Genomic DNA, 16364 nt, shown 5'->3' with positions numbered 1-16364 from the left:
GCTTGTGATTATCATGCTTGTTCAGAGCCTTTTAAAAACAACAATGTTATTTCCAACCCGTCCCTCAGGAACATGAGTGTGGAATATCTCTGCACTTCTCACAAACCTATTCCCGTTCAAGAATGCTGAGATTTCCTGAAAAGATAAGAAAATACCAGTTCAACTTGTGCAAAGTTCTATCAGTTACAACTGTGAGCATACTGTATATGTTGGCTAAAGGTAGAGTATTTCTAACCTTCTCCAGAACGTCAAAGAGCACCAGATGTGTTGGTAGTGAGGACTTGTATGGAAATGCAGCCCTCAGCCAACGGAGAGGGTCATGAAAGAACGTCTCGGCTTCGTCTACGTAGCTCTCGTCTCCTGCCAGATCTGGAGGGCATTCCAGGAAACGCATCTTCATTGGACAGTGGACGTGGCTACAGAAAGACACATCTCAGTGCACTGGATCTTGTCAGCCTGAATAATAACTGGGGACTACTAGAACCCCAATGACAACATAATAAAATATGAGCTTAAACATTGTCTACCTGTAGAAAGGTGTAGAGTGGCAGGGCATTAGGAAGAGGACATCAGGCTGCTGGGTGGTTGAGGGGTTGCTGACATCACACAGTGTCTGGAGGTGACCCATAACGTCCAGAGTACCTCGCTGGTGAACCAGTCCCGTGTACAGGGCTGCTACCAGGTTGGAAACTAGTAAGGCACATGCCGCTGGTCGCCTCAAGGTTTTCAGATTGGCTATAGACATGCCTGCAGCAAACATAAAGCATACGTCACATAATTTATGAATAAATGTTCTGATAATGTGTTTTATTCGAATCTTCTTGGAAATGTGAATACTTACCACAATACACCATGCAGAACGGAAGCACCGGGTAGATGAATCTGAACTCCTTGTGAGGTAGCAAACTGGCAAGAAAGAAAAAGATATTCTTATCTTATGACGTGACTGAGGTACTGTAGTATCTTCCGTTTTACCCATTACCCATTATTTGAGTCCATTATTTACAATCATCTATATATTAACCATCATCACTATTGTTGTGGATATAATTGATTCTTAATAGATTTAGTAGGACAAAAGGCCATACCTGTAAACCATAACTGTCCAGACTACTGTCATCAACAGTATTCTGTATTTCTTTGAAGCCAGTGTGCATCCATAGAGGAAGAAAGGGAGATGAGGACCGAGGACGGCCGCGAAGCCCTGAGTGAAGTACCAGTGCCATGGGTGAGACCCGTAGAACTCAGCCACGTTGTGCAAGACGTTAAACTTCAGGAAGTTATACTGCACCAGGGTCCACTGTGGGAGACAATTCATGAAAGGAATGTGCTACTGTTCTCATGATATGATCTGAATTGTATATTGGCTTGGGCATCAAACCTTGTGATTTGTGAAGACTATCATAATCAAATTCATTTTCTTTACCTTGCCATAGAACATGCAGTCAATCAAAGTCGAAACACCAAGGGTCAAAGCCCTATAAATTGAGAAGATGTTTAGCCAATAACTGTAGATATGTGAAGTAAAAACATAAATATGCAGCTGATGGCACAATGGTCTTCGCCATACGACAGAACATACCCAATGGGAAGGCAGTGGTGAGTTATGAGTCTGAGCTTGTTTTCTTCCTTCCAGAAGTGGTGCGCCAACAGAGGAAGCCACACAATCAAGGCTGTCGGGCGAACAATGATTGCCAAGGCAACCAGGGTCAAGTATTTTGCACTGTAAAGGAAACAAGTGAAATCAGTTTTGAGTTGAATTCAACACCGTCACTACAAAGGAGATTTATTCCTAGGTTAAAATGGCCAGTTGGTGGCCAATGGTGTCATTTCATTTCAAGCCTTTATTTCAACTCAGGGAACACTGGGGGATATAACACTTAAATTGAGGTTTATGATCAATCCAGATACCAAGATACTTGTACTCTGAGACTCTCAGTGCCAGAGCCATTTACTGTGGTTATACATAGACTATCATGTCATGATCCTACCTGTTGTGTGTTTTTGAGCCTGGCAGGGGATAGTAGAAGAGAGCCAGGGTTGTGAGGGTCGTCTCCATGGTGTTGGTAAGAGTCCTGGTGCAACAGTACCATGTGAACCAAGAGCAGAGCTGGCAGAAGAACTAACAAACAAGGACAATAAAGAAAACACTGATTTATGCACCTATCACTATTATTGTCATGTTTTTCTATCATGTTTTTCTATCACTATTTACACTTGTTTAATGGAAATGTTTGAAGACCCAAAGTACTGCATATGTGCTAGCACTGTTGTTACCGTCCATTTAGCAACATCAGAACACTCCAGTGTTTTGATGAGAGAGTAGAGTTTTATATCCGCCAATGCAGCGAGGAGAGCTTGTACAACACGTGGTAGCCACACCTGCATAATCAGAGGGTTGGTCCAGGATGAGGTCCAGTCACATTGATGCATTTTACTGAAAAAAGTGACTTACTCAACTTACCAAGAGTTGGACTGAGTCATAGCTTAGAACGTGCAGTGCCTTATATATCACTGCAAAGAACAGAGGGTAGGAGAAGCCTCTTATTCCCGCATTCCATTCCCAGGTCAGATAGCCATAAGTGAAGTCATTAAGGATTAACAGAAGACAAGGATTTCTACACAGCAAAAGGTTATAGTGTACATATAAGATCATAATTAATGCAGGGAGAAGAAAGGCTTTTCATTGCAAGGATATTCAAAAACCATGAGATGGGAGACTTCAAGGGACTGCCAGTACTCATCTGGGACAAAGCTGGTCTGGACCAGTAAACAGTTGATTAGACGAAATACCACAGTGAATACGGTGACACTGACCCACAGTACACCTGTAAAAAAAGAAAAAGAAAAAACGACATCAAAGCAGTGTGTAAATAATCAATTATCAATTTTAAGTATTTTTTAATTCTTTCACCCAGACATTGCCACTTTATCAAGGTAGGCTATGTTTACTTTTGCATCTTCACCTGTTGCCTTTCTTAATTGTAGACAAATCTCTTCCCATACAAAATGAACAACATGTTATTGTGAGTCCTACTATGATTATCAACTAGTTACTTAGTCTGCTAGATAGTTGCCTGCCATAAAGCCCTTCAAACAGGGCACACATACCATTGTCAAGGGGACATGTGTCTTCTTTATTGTACAGTTGTGATTTTCGTTTCCTCAGTTTAACAGGTTCAGAAAATGCGTTATTCCCTATGTTTAAGCGCGCACGGATCTTCTCCATAATCTATAATGACAATTGTATCTAAGGCAATCTTGTAGCTTCATAATATTACAATGTTATTTGGATACAGTCCTTCTAAGTAGGTACTCTCTCCACCCAAATTTAAACAGAACACATCCGTGTTTGTAGATGACGTCAGATGTTTAGTGGCTAGTAAAAGCAGCTGCTATTTTCGACCTAACATTCGTGTGATACATATCAGCATTTTAAAGTATAGAATAGTATAAGTCATAACGTAAGTAATAAATAATATGTTATAATCGTATATTATAGTCATTTGATATTATAGAAATCCCATGAATTACCTTTAAAATATGTTCTACTGGGATTTATTTTTACAAAATAAAATACCAAAATGCCATGGCAGTCCCTTATCACCCGCCGTAGATGCATGTTCGACCTTATGTAGCTATCAAATATTATATATAACCCAAAGACGCTTGGATTTTCCAACACTGTTAAAGATTGTGGTGAGTTTGCTCGTTAAACTTGATCAGATAATAACCTAAAACTGATCAAAAAAAGCTTGAGACGTCTGTGTTGCCTGCCTCTCTGACTAGCAGGCGGATAGCAAGCATGCTAAATGTCCATTGAAAAGCAATGTAATAGCGAGCTAACGTTGACAAAATCCCGAGTTCATTGTGTACCCATTTAGTAGTTAAAAGGTGCTTTTATTTCTGTATTTATTGCACATTGGCAAGCTTGATGCCCGTCAAAGAGGACAACCATCCGAAGAATCATCAGAGTGAAATAAGGACTGTACAAACTGCCTGATGCTTTATTATATCACATCATTCATGTTCATTGCTTCCTGCAAGTTGTATGTTATCTGCAGCCAGGGTAATTTCACATGTAACATTATTCTGACATTATTTTATAGGCCATGAGCATGAGATATTGACATGAGATATTGATATATATATATATTGTTGTGCTGAATATTTAGGGATTTTGACAACCAGTCCTATTAAGAATCATGCATCAATATTTTTACAGTGACTTGTAGGCTTTTTGTGCGTTTCCTGATTACTACAAAAGACACATTTATTTAAATGAAAATATCAAACATAGTTGACAATCTGTCAGTGTCACCTTATTATTGGATAAAAGGTCTGAACTGACTGTTTTCCTGTATTCTCTCTGTCCAACTCAGCAATGCAAGCAAAGTGATCCTGATCCAGAGAAAACATGTACGGGCAAAGAGTGCCTTTCACACAGATTCTATTTGCCACTTTGCTTGGTGTTGCTGGTGGTGTTTATATATACAGACCCATGTTCGATCCCCAGCGCAAGAGTGGAGAGCCAGGACAGCAGATCAAGGCTGCTCCACAGCTTCAAAGTCAACCTGAGGACAATCGGAGTACCACTGAGCAGACGCACCATAAACAGCTTCCTAGATGTTCAGAGGTACAGTTATAGAACTCAGCTACGCTCTTTCCTCATCCTTTGCCTTCATGGGGAAGCCAGAATGAGTATTGTATTACTGAATCAGAGCACATAGAACAGGTTGGTGGTCAAGTCAGGTAGGTTTCATGGTGTGCTATGAGGAAATTGATAGTGAGAAATAGACTTAATGGGCACCTTTAAGTCTATTTCACCACAGTGAATACGGTGACACTGACCCACAGTACACCTGTAAAAAAAGAAAAAGAAAAAACGACATCAAAGGAGTGTGTAAATAATCAATTATCAATTTTAAGTATTTTTTAATTCTTTCACCCAGACATTGCCACTTTATCAAGGTAGGCTATGTTTACTTTTGCATCTTCACCTGTTGCCTTTCTTAATTGTAGACAAATCTCTTCCCATACAAAATGAACAACATGTTATTGTGAGTCCTACTATGATTATCAACTAGTTACTTAGTCTGCTAGATAGTTGCCTGCCATAAAGCCCTTCAAACAGGGCACACATACCATTGTCAAGGGGACATGTGTCTTCTTTATTGTACAGTTGTGATTTTCGTTTCCTCAGTTTAACAGGTTCAGAAAATGCGTTATTCCCTATGTTTAAGCGCGCACGGATCTTCTCCATAATCTATAATGACAATTGTATCTAAGGCAATCTTGTAGCTTCATAATATTACAATGTTATTTGGATACAGTCCTTCTAAGTAGGTACTCTCTCCACCCAAATTTAAACAGAACACATCCGTGTTTGTAGATGACGTCAGATGTTTAGTGGCTAGTAAAAGCAGCTGCTATTTTCGACCTAACATTCGTGTGATACATATCAGCATTTTAAAGTATAGAATAGTATAAGTCATAACGTAAGTAATAAATAATATGTTATAATCGTATATTATAGTCATTTGATATTATAGAAATCCCATGAATTACCTTTAAAATATGTTCTACTGGGATTTATTTTTACAAAATAAAATACCAAAATGCCATGGCAGTCCCTTATCACCCGCCGTAGATGCATGTTCGACCTTATGTAGCTATCAAATATTATATATAACCCAAAGACGCTTGGATTTTCCAACACTGTTAAAGATTGTGGTGAGTTTGCTCGTTAAACTTGATCAGATAATAACCTAAAACTGATCAAAAAAAGCTTGAGACGTCTGTGTTGCCTGCCTCTCTGACTAGCAGGCGGATAGCAAGCATGCTAAATGTCCATTGAAAAGCAATGTAATAGCGAGCTAACGTTGACAAAATCCCGAGTTCATTGTGTACCCATTTAGTAGTTAAAAGGTGCTTTTATTTCTGTATTTATTGCACATTGGCAAGCTTGATGCCCGTCAAAGAGGACAACCATCCGAAGAATCATCAGAGTGAAATAAGGACTGTACAAACTGCCTGATGCTTTATTATATCACATCATTCATGTTCATTGCTTCCTGCAAGTTGTATGTTATCTGCAGCCAGGGTAATTTCACATGTAACATTATTCTGACATTATTTTATAGGCCATGAGCATGAGATATTGACATGAGATATTGATATATATATATATATATATTGTTGTGCTGAATATTTAGGGATTTTGACAACCAGTCCTATTAAGAATCATGCATCAATATTTTTACAGTGACTTGTAGGCTTTTTGTGCGTTTCCTGATTACTACAAAAGACACATTTATTTAAATGAAAATATCAAACATAGTTGACAATCTGTCAGTGTCACCTTATTATTGGATAAAAGGTCTGAACTGACTGTTTTCCTGTATTCTCTCTGTCCAACTCAGCAATGCAAGCAAAGTGATCCTGATCCAGAGAAAACATGTACGGGCAAAGAGTGCCTTTCACACAGATTCTATTTGCCACTTTGCTTGGTGTTGCTGGTGGTGTTTATATATACAGACCCATGTTCGATCCCCAGCGCAAGAGTGGAGAGCCAGGACAGCAGATCAAGGCTGCTCCACAGCTTCAAAGTCAACCTGAGGACAATCGGAGTACCCCAGAGAGTCAAGGACTGTGTCAACACGATACAAATGTGCAAAAGACTTCAGGACAGTCTGAGGCTAAAGCAGAAGTGGACAATGATTAATTTAGTTAATTTCATTATGGTTTGGTATGCAAACTAGACACATCATGTTAACATGTTTAATAAAATTCCCTATGTCACTCACTGGATGAGCTCCACTTCCACCATCACTGAAGTTTCATGTGTCTGTGCAGGTTACCCAGGGTCCCAGGGAGCCACAAGGTGGTCATATTTCACTCTTGACATTGTAAGCACTGCAGTCTGTTCCACACTATGGTGATGATCCGTGTTTGAAATCAAACAACATATAACTGTTATGTGACAGTAAGCAATCCAGAAATTACGGGAAAACGTACAGAGGTTTTCATTATTCAAGTATTGTGTCATAGGTGAAATGTATGTCTTGTTGATGAGTGTGTGGTTTGGTCTGGCTGGCATCCAAAACTATCAAGGAAAAATAATTGTAACCTCACAAGCTCATCACCAATCATGATTGTAACCATCATCAACTGGCCACACGTGTCAGACTGTCTGCTGTTCTCCGTCACACACGTCTGGCTAATCATCCACAACACATTCTATAGTCATCCAGATCCTGCGTGCGGGGGGAGGTTTTCCGCTCCGAACCCAATGTGGTTTAGAAGGAGGGGCTCAAAAGTACTTTCTGCGAACGGGAAGTCATGTTGCATAGTGGAGAGAGTAATGCAGCAAATTGACCAAAAGGACGTATTTTAAAGTACAGTAAACTAGTGTAATCAAACCAATCTAGTTTGCTTGTTAAATAAATTAAGCGTCATCAGTCGCGTTTCACAGGACACGGTCAACTCAAGAAAAAGAAAAGTGACGCACAAGCGCTGGTAAGTTCATTTCCACAAAAAGCCATAGATGTATCTTTGCATATTGGTCTAGGCTATGTCTAGACGATTTTGTCTACTTTGTTAATTTCATCATTTCAAGTGTTACTTTATTTTAGGAAAGTTTTACTGTAAGGACTACCCGCAGCAGTGAACGTGTTACTTTGTTTAAATGGTTACTTAATTGAAGCGCACTCACGCACGCACTTGCGATATCCCCCAGATTTCGGAAAGCTCTAATATCGCTTTTTATGGCACATATTATTTTTACATTCGTGTATTCGTGAGAAAGCCACTTGAAGAAAAAAAGAGATCTTCATTCTTCACTAAATTGTTCTGGTACTCGTGGCCCTCGCATCTCTTCACGGCACCTTAGCCTACTCATTTCAGCATTTGTGATATTACGTGTTTATTTATTCAACGAACCTTTCACTGTGAGTGCAGTGTGGCGTGTTGGTCAATATCAGTTTGACAAGCAGGTTTCAATTAAATAAATTGGTTGATGTCATTAGCATTGTAAGCAGCACACCTAGGTTTGTTTTTTCAAATGTTTTTTACGCATTTTATTTACTTAATTTGAAGGACTTAAGGGAAAGTGGACCGCTGCTTTGCAGTGTGACAATTTAATCAGGGGCCAGTGCCAATGTGCCATAATATTATTTCATGTCCAGTTCGTATAATTTGGCTTTGAAAGCATGATAATCTCTTCTTCACAAGGACATACTTCAGCTTTTGTTTGGTTGGTTTTGATGCATATGTTAGTAAAACGTCAAACTCCATAATCAGCTGAGACTTTTTGATTAGAATACTCACATACAAAATAACACATTTTTCATGATCATGATAACTTTGGGAGGTGTGAATACATTGTACTAGAATTACTCTAGACATCATTGTTTATGTTATGATAAATAATGATATCCCTATTCAAGTTTTGGTACCCAAATGTACTCTTTTGGTTTATTCTCTCTATCAACTGCTCTGTCTCAGAGGAGAGTGTAGCCAGTGAATAGGGACATGTGGTATTTAAACAGGGACAGGGACTCTCAACTGACCAGTCAGGACAACCACATGAGGACCAGCTGTTATTAGATGAGGATATGTTTCAAGTAGGGTTTGTGTCAGATAATGAATCTTTGGGACTGTGTGAGTGAGACAGACCTACATATGTACACTGTGGACCACATTTCAGTCCTATCTTCATGTCAAAGTATGTCATAACATAGTGGGACAACACAAGTGTTTGTTTTCATGTTATTCTTAACTGACATGCCTGAGTCTCTGAAGAACACAGGGTCATGCTCAGGGAAGGTTTGTTAAGCATATACAGTAGGTGTCATTCTGCTGATAACAGAAGTCATGGAAGTAGGCCTACAAGAGTAGGTTTTATTTGTGAGTAGTTGTATTGTTGCCTTGGGTTCCATTTCATTGTCAGAAGAACTGTGATGGTTCCCTCAGAAGGTTTCAAAACAGTACATGTAGTGCTGCCAAACATGATGAAACATGACGCGTCAGTGCTTACTGCCAAGACATGTACCTGGGATGAGCAATATAGTGATATTGTGGTGCTGCTACACCCTATTTTGGTATTGTGCAACTTACGTTTGCTTAAGTTCATGGCATCTGCATATCCGCCTTCTCCTCAGAGGGGTTGGCCATTAGTGTTGGACGGCTGCCCAGGGTGGGTGCTACTCCAGCTCCACTTCTCTGAGAATGTCTGATGAAAGCCTTTGTTCTACTTTCTGGCTCATAGACTGGCCCTTCCTCTTAAACTAGTGCGAAATCAGCGACACCAGAAGGCATCTCTTGTAATCACTCTGCCTTGAAGCTCAAATTGGATTGTTAATATGCGATAAAAACTTTGATGGACTGAAAAGAGTGGCCAGCGGTAATCAGGAGCAACTCTGAAACAGACCGATGTTTGTGTACAACCACTGGAAAATACTCTTATGAAACAGGCAGGGCCTCAAATTATTTCAGAAGTCAGGCATGTTGAAGCAGTGCAGACCAGGTGATCAGCCCCTCCTTGCCACTGAGCAGACGCACCATAAACAGCTTCCTAGATGTTCAGAGGTACAGTTATAGAACTCAGCTACGCTCTTTCCTCATCCTTTGCCTTCATGGGGAAGCCAGAATGAGTATTGTATTACTGAATCAGAGCACATAGAACAGGTTGGTGGTCAAGTCAGGTAGGTTTCATGGTGTGCTATGAGGAAATTGATAGTGAGAAATAGACTTAATGGGCACCTTGTAACCCAAGGAATGTTAGGATAGATTAAGACCTTTTAGTTAGAAAGACTCCAGTGTAAGGTCCATTAACTTGACTTGGCTGTGTGTTGAATCGAAACCAAAGCTGCTTAAACACGACATCTTGGGAAAAGAGCACATGTTTGGATGCAAAGTTAACCTACTCAACTTTGTTAGACCCAAGCTTGCATTAGGCCTATACTGTATCAGTATCAGCAAAGTAGAACAGCTCAACGTTTTGAGTGATTTGACTTGTGAACAATTACAGTATTCAGAAGGTGTTGTTGTTGGCACAGTTGACTGTAATATCTCACTTGCGGTGGACATTTTTTAATATCTCATAATCATTTCACACTCTTGTGTGCTTCCTCTCTGTCTTTCTACTGCACTGTTCGTATGCAGCACTCAGTCACAGCATCATGTTGCTCAATTCACACAGAAAATCATCTGTCATCTCAATCGGTTTCCTCTGCAAAGTTGTGATAAGCCTGGGCTTATTGTGTCATTTTATTTTAGAAAAAGTGTTTTGAAATTGGCTCCTAGTTTTTAACACATATTTCTACACTCCGTTCACCTGGTTTAATCTCCACACATGCTAATGTAACCCCCACACTTCTGTACAACTAAACCAAATCAAACACTTGTGTAGTTGTTTGTGTAGTTTGTTCTAGATCAGCCTAGGATAGGCAGCACATTGATAAGCCTTTAGTCCACACAATTAGCATCTTCTACAGCTTGTCTTCGCTTGAATTATTGCGGTTAATCTGACTCATATTGGAAGCGACTGGTGCCGCCTCAGTGATCCCAACCACCCAACCTGTCCAAAGAGCAGCCCCAGTGGTAAGCCTGAGGTCACAGCAAAGTTACTGTGAATTGTGTCCCTGCTGACCAGATGGTGTATGCACTTAACACCTGAGAGCAGCAAGAATTGTGTACAAAGACATGGGGATTTGAGAGAGGGAACGTGTGCTGTCATAGTATACATGGGTACTATTAATGATTCACAGCTGAATGTCCTTTTTTGCTGGAAAAGATGAATCGAATAGTGAGTGTGTAGGTACATCTGTGCAGTGCAGCCCAATATGCCTGTATGCAAGGGGGTAGGGGACTGAGACCAATGAGCCCTTGTGCTCACACACACACACACGCGCGCGCACACACTCACACACTCACACACACACACTGGTCAACAAGGGCTAGAGTGAGAGTGCTAAGTGTATTTATCACAGACCTTTTCTTTTCTTTCAAACTTTAAGCAGCTTATTGCTCAAGTTGAGGGGTTTAGTGCTGGTGAGAGTGAAAGAATGTAGGACTTGTCTGAGTGCTTTCTTCATGCCATAGTCATATGATGGATTCCATGCTTTCTCAGTGGGAATCCCACAGAGCTTGTTCCCGTAAATATCATTTGATAGATGTTTGCTTCTCCCATCAGAGATCATCTTATTCTGTCTCCATTTGCTGCTTTTTCTTTATCTGTCATGAAAAGTATGTAAGTAAGGTATGGTATGGTTTGAGTTATGTATAGACAAACACATTTCTCAGTGCTCTGTCTTACAAAATCAGACTGGGTTCTGAGGTTAGTGATCTATCATATATGGCCTGTTCAAATCTTATTGGCCTTTTCCAAATCGATGAACAGGGCAAACATCTTACCAGATGGATTGAATAAACCTGTTACCAAGTCAACACCCTATACCGTTTGATTTTAACTCAAATGTTGCCAATTATATAATTATATAGTAGAGCCTGTTTTTCTTCATTCGTTCACTCTATTCACAAATTGTACAATGTTCTGGTTAATTCATTTGTTTAAATGAATCTTCTCGTGTAACAGGTAATTCAAATAGGAGAAGAACAAGAAATACTATTCACTGCGGAAGGGATTTGGGTTGAAGTATTTCCATTATCTTTCAGTTCTTACATAGAAGCAAATGGAATTATCTCGCTGTATGAAAAAAGTGTTGTGTCAGTGTTTGGGTGTGTGAACTTGTTTATGGTACAGTATGTGTTTCCTGTTACTGTGTCAATGTAGTGTACTTGTAGACCATGAGAACAAGGCTGTTGGCACTCACATGACCCTCACAGAGGTAAATCTCTTCCCAGCAGATCTCTGGTTCAATCCTTTGTCTACCTTTTTTTCAGCTACCCTCTTTTGCCTGCTGACTATGTAATCAATCAACCTTATGACATCAGGATGTACACAAAACATTTTTAAATGGCTTCATGTTGGTCTGGTTTGCAGGTTCGAGAAAAGCCTTCACTATGTCTGATGGGGACTATGATTACCTCATCAAATTCCTAGCCCTGGGTGACTCTGGAGTGGGAAAAACCAGCTTTCTCTACCAGTACACAGACGGAAAGTTCAACTCCAAATTCATCACTACAGTCGGAATAGATTTCAGAGAAAAAAGAGTGGTAAGTTCAAACTGACTGCTCTGGCTTACTGTTTCTTCAGTTGTAATTACCCCCAAAATAGACATTGTAGTTTTGAATGAGAAACATTTTTTTGTATCATTGAACAACCCTTCCCTTTTTGGTCTTCAAACTATAAATATAAGGGACTGTTTGCTCTCTCACTTTGTCTGCTTCCAAACCACATATTCCATTGTATGTGGATAAGACTGGTATTCTAATGCAAGGTTATCATTGACCATAGTAAGGAATTAGGCTGAAATTAAGTTGTTTTTCAGAACATGAATTCCTCTACTTTCATGGTACATTGTAAAACACAATGCATCTTATTATATATTGTGCTGCCAAAGATAGAGCTGAATAACTATTGTTAGAACAGGCTAAAACATCCAAGCCTGCAGAATTGGTACATCTACTTTTTAAGTGCTCACAGAGAAAGGAATCTGGGAAACTCCCCGAGTAGGAAGAGATGACTAATACTAATGTGTAGGACCCTCCTAAAGAGTAAACACTTCACACCACATAACCAAACACAAAGGTATTTTACAGATATTCACTCATGCACTTCATATTGTATAGATTATCAGAGCAAACAGTTTTAGTTGCAGACCTGTTTGTAGTAGGTGGACTAATGTGAAGGAATGTCTTGTCAGGTCCTGAGAACCTGCATAATGTGTAAACACTTTAATAAACACTTTTGTGTGATCATTTTCCCCATTTCCTGTCTCACAGGTATACAAATCAAATGGTCCAGACGGGGCTGCAGGCAGAGGACAGAGGATCCATATCCAGCTGTGGGACACAGCAGGTCAGGAGAGGTAAGGGTCAGAGAGAACAAAAACATTGTCCACTGCCATTTTAGATATAGATAGATAGATAGATAGACTTTATTTGTCATTGTTACAGTACAGGTACCAAACAACGAAATTTAGGAGGGGAGGCTCCCCTGGTGTTTAGGAAAGGAAAAAGAAACACATTTTGGAAAAAGCATAGATGCATAAAATCACAAGAAGGTAAGGAGCTGGTTTACATCAATAGAGGCTATGTACACAATCCACTGTACTATACTGCACAGATAGTCAACTAGGGTTGTCATATTTCACAAGAAAGTATTTTTTCACATTATTTTAAAGTGTCACAGTTTGCAGGCTTGAAAATGTACATGTTTGTGCCTCAGCACTAGCTGCCATTTTCTCAGGCCTTCAGCTTGTGGTTGGCTGATTTCAAATACCTGCTTTATTTAGTACTGTACATTGCTGCTGTATGAACCTCCTTAATGGATAGGATGGGTTTTTACCTGTACGGTGTCAGGTTTCGGAGCTTGACGACAGCATTCTTTCGAGATGCGATGGGATTCCTCCTCCTGTTTGACCTCACGAGCGAGCAGAGTTTCCTCAACGTCAGAAACTGGATGAGTAAGTTCTCTCTCTCCTGCAGAATGACCTCATATGATCTAACATTCACTTAATGTATGTTAGATCATATGTACACACCCATGTAAAGTATCCTGCTCTTGGCCCCAAATCTCACACAAGGGATTACATACTGTATGTACCCGTGTAGAGGTATTGAACATGGGAGGGGGTGTAGTTTTTGTTTAAAAATAAAAAAGGAAAATTAAATAAAAAACATTAAACATAAAAAAAGAGGTATTGAACAAAGTGGCCATGTTCTGCTGAGTTCTAGAGAAACAGACTGATGGCTGTTAACTTACAGTATAATGTTTTCCAGGCCAATTACAGATGCATGCTTACTGCGAGAATCCAGACATTGTTCTCTGTGGTAACAAGTTTGACCTGGAGGACCAGAGGGCGGTCAGTGAGGAGGAGGCCCGTGAGCTGGCAGAGAAGTATGGGTATGTGTTAGTTCACCTCAGCCTAACCCATCTCATGAAACATTTGACAAGAAGGCAGTGGCCTAAGTGTGTTTGCTCAAGACTGTACAGGAGAATCCCACAAGATAATAAATGCTAGGATAGATTGGTCCTCCTTGAAAGGCAAATATTTACACACCCATGTAAAGTATCCTGCTCTTGGCCCCAAATCTCACACAAGGGATTACATACTGTATGTACCCGTGTGTTGCAGTAAAAATAGAGATGTATCTATATTACTCTCAGGTTTCCTAAGCCCTGTTCGTACTGTAGAAGATTTGTAAAGAGTGATTTCCAAGTCTTTTGACATTGTGTTTAGATGTATGGCTTTAACTGGATTGCTGAATTGTGCCTCAACATATTATAGTATCAAGTATAAAGAAATTAAACTTTTGGACTGGAAGGCAGATTTTATCTCTTGTATAATGGTATTTCTGTGAAGCATAGGTGGTTATCTGAATCCCCTCACTTCACGTCAATGTTTCTTTTCCCAACAGCTATGTTACTCTGGAAAGGTCATACATAATCTTGAGCTGTCATGGTTGGCTAGATAGAACTCATATGTCAGATTCGATTACATGTTTTCATTTTTGAACCCTCTTTGAACCCATGGCTCCACCTGTCCATGATGTTCAGTGTAATTATTATAATACTTGTACAGGAAGTTAAAAGAATTCATGAAATATAGATAAACATGATATTATACTATTATGATGAAAGATACCGAATTCATTGCTTTAAAAACATATTGGGCATATCGTTTCACAACAGACATACAGGACCTGTATGAGGCTTTTCACTTTTAAGAGCTACATTTAGTTTGAGAGTAAAGCTTGCAAGTAGATCATAATTTATTCAGAGGTTTGGCCCCATTCCGACATCTTTGATTATAGTTTATTTCATAATGGTTTCCTCTCCTTCCCTTGCAGAATTCCTTACTTTGAAACAAGTGCAGCGAATGGACAGAACGTGAGCCAGACAGTGGATGTTCTGCTGGACCTCATCATGAAGAGGATGGAGCGCTGTGTGGACAAGTCCTGGATACCCGACGGAACTGTACGATCTAACGGACTCAACCACTCAGACATTACAGAGGCCAATAGCCAAGACAAAGGCAAATGTGCTTGTTAGGGTCTGAATCGCAATAAAGGTTGCAGTTTATGTTTCACCCTCAATAATGTTTGGGTAGGAATGGGCCTTATGGTATTTGATGAAAGGCATGTACCATGGGAAAATCAATGGTGTCATAGGACGTTTTAGCAGTGTGAAAGAATGTGTATAGAAATTAATTACTAACTGCCCCATGCACCAGTGCATTATTCATGTTTTGTTGATATGATTACATGTATTTGGCATGCACTATCCCTACCCAGGGTCAATTAAGTGCCTCAAGTTTTGAATGTCTTTCATTTGGAAAAAATATTATATGTGCATTTTAGATTATAAAGCATGAACCTTTAATCGTTTGTAACTTTTTTCTGAGCTCCAGTAGGAAAGTAAAAAGCCACTGAAAGGTGTATTAGTAGAGAACACTGCCTTTTGAATGGAATACCACTGTTTATATATACTATATTGAACTGTTTGACACAGAACCTTTTTGACTTTGACTTTTTGGACATTGCCAATCCATGTATTCTTGTATGTAAAAGTCCTGAGCACATGAAATATGTAGTGAATAGACTGATGATTTATTCAATAGTCTGCTCCATAGAAGTGTCTAGAGTAGCAGAATAGTGGTGTTTTCATTTCTATCACAATGTCGGGATCTAGAGTCCATTATACATTAAAAAAAATACCGTTTCTGATTCCACTGAAATCAATGCTGGTGGAGTATCTGCTCATTCGGATCATACTATGTACCTCAAATCTGCTGTATTTTGTCAAACACTGTATTCATGCCAAACACCTTTGATGCCAAATATATAAACCATATGTTATAGCAGAAAATAAATATATTTTATTTATTAAAGCTGTGTCTCAAGTATCCCAATTTGTGTTCTGAAACATTTTAATTCTTTTGTCTATCTGTGGTGCACATTGTTTTTACTGTTGTAGGCCACTGCCATAAGATAAAGCCAAAGTTCACGAACAAGCTCTTACAGGCATGACAGTTATATTTCATACATCGTTTTCTATAGTTATAAGAAATAGATTTCTTTAGAGAAACGGCATGAACAAGGTATAGATCATTTGAGTGATCTTTTTGATCACTTTGGTCATCTATATACATGATATGATGACTTTATGTCTAAACATGACTTCCTTCCATAAGGAATTTGGAGCTGTTATTAGAGAGATTGCCATTGGCCTTATTCAA

General features: G+C 39.4%; 2 protein-coding genes across 3 annotated transcripts; one reads left to right on the top strand and one right to left on the bottom strand.

Moving 5' to 3' along the window:
• Positions 1–2: 2 nt before the first annotated feature.
• Positions 3–3229, bottom strand: pigb (phosphatidylinositol glycan anchor biosynthesis, class B; the record flags this gene model as incomplete). Its single annotated transcript, XM_080547705.1, has 12 exons — positions 3–135; positions 236–416; positions 528–747; positions 842–906; positions 1089–1300; positions 1427–1478; positions 1583–1723; positions 1992–2122; positions 2278–2382; positions 2465–2582; positions 2699–2828; positions 3112–3229. 12 exons carry the CDS (start codon positions 3227–3229, stop codon positions 22–24), a joined length of 1587 nt encoding a protein of 528 aa, XP_080403831.1. The 3' UTR covers positions 3–21.
• Positions 3230–5665: 2436 nt separating this feature from the next.
• Positions 5666–15984, top strand: rab27a (RAB27A, member RAS oncogene family). 2 transcript variants are annotated; one of them, XM_080547748.1, is made up of 6 exons: positions 5666–5733; positions 12005–12177; positions 12907–12992; positions 13486–13589; positions 13906–14029; positions 14977–15984. In XM_080547748.1, the coding sequence occupies exons 2-6, from the start codon at positions 12025–12027 to the stop codon at positions 15176–15178; spliced, it is 669 nt and encodes a 222-aa protein (XP_080403874.1). In that variant the 5' UTR covers positions 5666–5733; positions 12005–12024; the 3' UTR covers positions 15179–15984. The 2 variants fall into 2 exon arrangements, with proteins under 2 accessions (XP_080403874.1, XP_080403873.1); XM_080547747.1 differs by lacking the exon at positions 5666–5733 and adding an exon at positions 7314–7518.
• Positions 15985–16364: the final 380 nt, after the last annotated feature.

The sequence above is a fragment of the Nansenia antarctica genome, assembly GCF_963989245.1.
Source record: "Nansenia antarctica genome assembly, chromosome: 1".
NCBI lineage: Eukaryota > Metazoa > Chordata > Actinopteri > Argentiniformes > Microstomatidae > Nansenia > Nansenia antarctica.
Note: the sequence above shows the minus strand (reverse complement) of the source record. Positions and strands in the feature narration are given on the sequence as shown.

What these genes read in the sequence shown, in the direction of transcription:
- rab27a (XM_080547748.1), top strand. Translation starts at nt 12,025, where the DNA reads ATGTCTGATGGGGACTATGATTACCTCATCAAATTCCTAGCCCTGGGT. An exon ending in ATTTCAGAGAAAAAAGAGTG is followed by an intron (nt 12,178 to 12,906) that starts GTAAGTTCAAAC and finishes CCTGTCTCACAG; the next exon opens with GTATACAAATCAAATGGTCC. An exon ending in GACACAGCAGGTCAGGAGAG is followed by an intron (nt 12,993 to 13,485) that starts GTAAGGGTCAGA and finishes GTACGGTGTCAG; the next exon opens with GTTTCGGAGCTTGACGACAG.